At 57.6% G+C, this 4,423-nt stretch overlaps 1 protein-coding gene across 1 annotated transcript; it reads right to left on the bottom strand.

Moving 5' to 3' along the window:
• Positions 1–528: 528 nt before the first annotated feature.
• Positions 529–3,638, bottom strand: RASSF10 (Ras association domain family member 10). Its single transcript, XM_036384338.2, has one exon. The coding sequence runs from the start codon at positions 3,586–3,588 to the stop codon at positions 2,257–2,259; it is 1,332 nt and encodes a 443-aa protein (XP_036240231.1). The 5' UTR covers positions 3,589–3,638; the 3' UTR covers positions 529–2,256.
• Positions 3,639–4,423: the final 785 nt, after the last annotated feature.

Genomic DNA, 4,423 nt, shown 5'->3' with positions numbered 1-4,423 from the left:
CAATTCCCTGCCTGCCTTCCCCTCGTGCTGCACAGAGGAGCTGCCTGATGCCTGCTCTATCAGCAGCTCAGTGATGTGCAGCCTCTTGCAGCTCATTTCTACAGCTGCTCACTTTTTATTGGCTCAGTGTGGTAACAGAGAACTTGCACAAAGCCAGCTGAGGTTTATTGCTCACATCAGTGCCTGGGGAAGCTGTGAGCAGGTCCTTGCACCACCCAGCCCTTACAGCAATGGGGCTCCCCCACCCCCAGTTGTTCTTCAGCTCTGCTTCCACAGAAATCCAAATTCCTCACTCTGGACATGTGCTGATGCTTCCAAATGCCACTGCACTGCCCCTGCATGGCCAGAGCTGAGGACAGTGCACTGCTGCTTGTACCTGAGGGAGCCCCTTGTGCCATCAGAAAGTGAAGGGACGATGCCATCATCCCTTGGTGTATCTTTCTACTTGCTTTGCACACAGGGTAACACCACAGAATCTCAGTCCTGGCACGATTTTTAAATCACACTCAATTGGGAACACTTTTTTAGCCTTATTAAGAGTTTTATTAGCTCTAAAAATAGGTTCTTAAATATTTTCCAAGGTTGACTAAATATGAAAAACAATTATATAGTCAGTGTTTAAAATAAACCACAGTTTGTTACAACTGAGACCCATTCAGTGGAATAACATTTATCAAGAGTCATAGCATATAGAAAATTGTACAGCCTCTGCAAATCCACAGACAGTATTTCTCTGCTTGCTTTCAAACCGAGCAGCTCCTGAACCTAATTTTCTGATGTCCATCAGAATTCTTACCAACAAGAACACTGCAAGCATGGAACGCAGTCTTTGGGTGAGAAGGCTGCAAGGTTTTTAATGAAAATAAAGAACTGGTCTATTGGTGTACCCCTTTTTTTATACCATTTCTTAATGTTAAATGAAAACTTTTATAAATAATCTTACATAAATAATAATCTCAGAAGTTTTAAAAAGTTCACACCATCAGTGGGACCTGACTCAACATTCTCTGGTCTCTCACCGCTTAAAGTAATTCTGCAATTATTCTGGAATACAAGAATCCCGGATGTCTCTTATTGCAAGAGCAGACCATATATTTTGGGCAAGAGTTAAGCTGCAGAGGAAGATTTGGCAGTTAAGTGAAATGCATGTTACAGCTGATGGCTGCTTTTTTGTTTTATTGGACTAACTGAAAAGATTAAGCTGTAGTGCAGGTAGGGCTTGAGTCATGCTTTTATCGTTGCATCTCTTGGCCTGATATGAACTATGTTATTAAAAACGGTAGCTCAACCTGATTCTGTACTTTGTTTATCTACAACCAAGCTCAGCCAAAGATCAGCTAGCCTAGTGAAAAAATGTAGTTGAAGGCTGTGTACATACAGGCACTGCTAATTGCCTTCCATGACTGTCAAACGACTACAGATACAGATTTCTTAGTATGCCTTTAAACAAAGCACTCTTATCTATGCATAAGGAAAAGCACTAAGCAGAGCAGAGTTAATACATGTTAACCTACATCTTGATTTAGTCTGTTGTTCAGAAAAAGAAAAAAAGGAAGTGATTTATCACCCCTTTTCGTTGCCAAAAGGAACTGCAGTACCGTCCAAAAGCTGGCGCCCTGGGAGATCCCAGTGTCAGTAGGACCGACGCCTCTTTCCCTCCGTCGTGTTTAAATGATCAGCAGCTTTGGTGTAGCGACTTTTTGCCTGTAAAGGAGCCGAGTGCATTTGTGACGGCCATAGAGCCCAGTATAACCCACCACAAGGCTCCATGTGACTCTGCAATGCCGAGAACCTGTCCGGGAGATGCTAATCCCCGCTCGGGAGCGCGTCCCGGCCCTTTGCTCGGGAGCGCGTCCCGGCCCTTTGCTCGGGAAGGGCTCACCCGGAGCAGCGCTGGACTACAGCGGGCAGATCGCGGGCAGCCGGAGGATTAAAAGGCCCGGCAAGATAAGCTTCGGAGGGAAGCAAGCGGCAGGCTTTAAGGAGCGAGCAATCCCAGACGTGAATGAAACACCAACACGCTGTGGGTTTTCTCTTCCTTAGATAAAAGTACCGGCGAGCCAGCCTAAATGCTGCCCGCGGACGACTAGTCAGAACAAGTTCAAACTGCAGAGCTCAAATTAAAAGGTTTCCTCTGTGTGACTGCCTCCCGCGCCGGGAGGTTCCCCACCTGCCCCACACTTGCCCGCAGTCCTCCGCCGCCCTCTGCCCCGGCACCCCGCCCGGGGTGGCTGCGGCGGGGCGGCCGGGCGGGCGCTACACGAGGGACTCGCACACGGGCAGCGAGTCCGAGTCCTGGCTGTGCATGGAGCTCAGCCCCGTGTCCGAGTCCTCGTCGTTGTCGGCGCGGTCCTTGCGCAGCGCCCGCGCCTGCTCCACCCAGCCGCCCCCCGCCGCCGCCGGCCGCCCCCCGCCCGCCGCCCCGCGCGGCTCCGCCGCCGCCTCAGCCACGTCCAGCGTGCCCAGCGTCTCCAGCAGCCGCTGCAGCTCCCGCTCCTTGTCCTCCCACGCCCGCTGCGTGCAGTCCAGGTCGCTCTTGACGGCCTCCAGGTCCGTGCTCAGCTTGAGGCCGATGTAGAGGCTGGTGCTCAGCTGGGTCTTGACCCGCTCGTGCTCCAGGTGCAGCTCGCCCTCGCCGCCGCTCAGCTCCGTGGTGTCGCAGTCCGTGTCGGCCAGCCCGGGCCCCGCTGCCAGCTCCAGCTCCTCCCGCCGCCGCTTCATCCAGCGCTCGTTGAGCTCCTCCTGGATCTCGGCGGCCAGGTGCTCCAGCAGCTCCTCCTGCTGCGCCCGCTGCTCCTGCAGCTGCAGCACCTCCTCGCACTTCCTGGCGTAGTCCTCCTCGGGGCGGCCGGCGGCGGGCTGGCCCGGCTCCCGGCCCGCCTCGGGCTCGCCCGTGCCCACCAGGTAGGTGTCCTGCACGTAGTTGACGCCGTGCCGCTTCATGCGGTCCAGGTGGATCTTGGCCTCGTACCTGTCGATCTCGCGGTCCAGCTCGCGGAGCCGCTGGATCTGCTGTCGGATGGTGTGGTCCTGCGATAGCACCAGGTGCACCAGCGTCTCCATCCTCTCCGCCGACGAGGCCTCCCGGGCCAGCGGCTGCTGCCGCTTCTTGTTGATCTTGGCCAGTTTGCGGAAGGCTTTCCGCACCACCCGCCGCTGCCGCTCCTGCGTGAGCGCCAGGCTGGCGCGGGCCGCCCCCAGGCCGCGGCCGGGGCGCTCCTTGCTCAGCACCACCCGCGCCTCGGCGCTGCGCGGCCCGGCGTTGGGCAGCGAAGCCTCGCTGCGCACCAGCACGAAGCGCACGTTCTCCTGCTCGTCCCCCCACGCCACCCAGAGCCGCAGGATCTTCGTCTTGTTGGGCAGGATCCTCTCGAAGCCGCGCCACTTCTCCACGATGCAGTAGGAGTGCGGCGGCCCCGACAGCATCCCTCCGGCGGGCTCGGGCGGCGCCGGGCGCTGCCGCCGGTGGTGGCTGTCCTCCAGCAGCACTCGCACCACGTCCGAGCAGGTGGTCCGCCGGGAGAGCCCGGAGATCAGCTTCTCCTCCTGGCAGATCCACACCGAGATCTTCCGCTCCTCGGGCTCCATCGGGGGCGGCTGCGGGCGGGCGGCCGGGGCCGCGGGCTCAGCGCTGGCCGGGCAGCCGCTCCATGGGGCGCGCTCGGCGGAGGCGCGGCGCTGCCCGTCCGCCCGGCTCGCAGCGGCCGGGATGCCTTGCCGTCCCCTCCCCGCCCGCGGCACCCCGCCCGTGCGCTCCGCCGGCCGCTCCACCCCTTCCTGCCCGGTGCGGCGGGGGGGCCCGGCCCGGTGCCCCGGGAGCCGCCGCGGTCCCCCCGGGATTCGCTGTCCCCGCGTGGGCGCCCCGCGGCTCACGGCCCGCGGCCCGCGCAGAGATCCGCCGGCGCGGACACTTCGGGGCAGGTCGCCGTCGCCTCCGTGTCCTCCCTCCTTCTCCGTGCCCTGCCTGTGCCGCGAACGAGCGAGCGAGCGAGCGAGCGAGCGGCGTCGGGGACCTTCCAAAGTGCCGAGGGACAAGAGCGAATCCTGGAGCTTCAAAGGGAAAGCCAGAACTAGTGAGGAATTTCCAGTTTTAGTAAATCATCCGCCTGTAATTAGGAAATTCATGTTTGTGAAGCACTTTGCAGATGAAATATGCAAAGGACGGGAATGTCTCTAAGTGTTATTAAAATACTAGCTGAGCCAGATTTTAATGGGAGCTTGCTGTGTACTTTGATGGGAACGGGATCGCTCTCGGAGTGCCGATTAAAATTAGAAGATGGGAAAAATAGTAATAAAATGCAGGCTTATGGCACTGATTTTCACTGATTGCATCACAGGGTTCACGGACCTAGGCTTTTCTAAGTGATTAAAAAAGTACTACAATGGGCAAAAGAAAGAAAACTGTCTCAAACCTGAAGGCTGA

The sequence above is a fragment of the Molothrus ater genome, chromosome 6 (genome assembly GCF_012460135.2).
Source record: "Molothrus ater isolate BHLD 08-10-18 breed brown headed cowbird chromosome 6, BPBGC_Mater_1.1, whole genome shotgun sequence".
Lineage (NCBI taxonomy): Eukaryota > Metazoa > Chordata > Aves > Passeriformes > Icteridae > Molothrus > Molothrus ater.
This window is presented reverse-complemented; position numbering and strand designations above follow the sequence as displayed.

What these genes read in the sequence shown, in the direction of transcription:
- RASSF10 (XM_036384338.2), bottom strand. Translation starts at nt 3,588, where the DNA reads ATGGAGCCCGAGGAGCGGAAGATCTCGGTGTGGATCTGCCAGGAGGAG.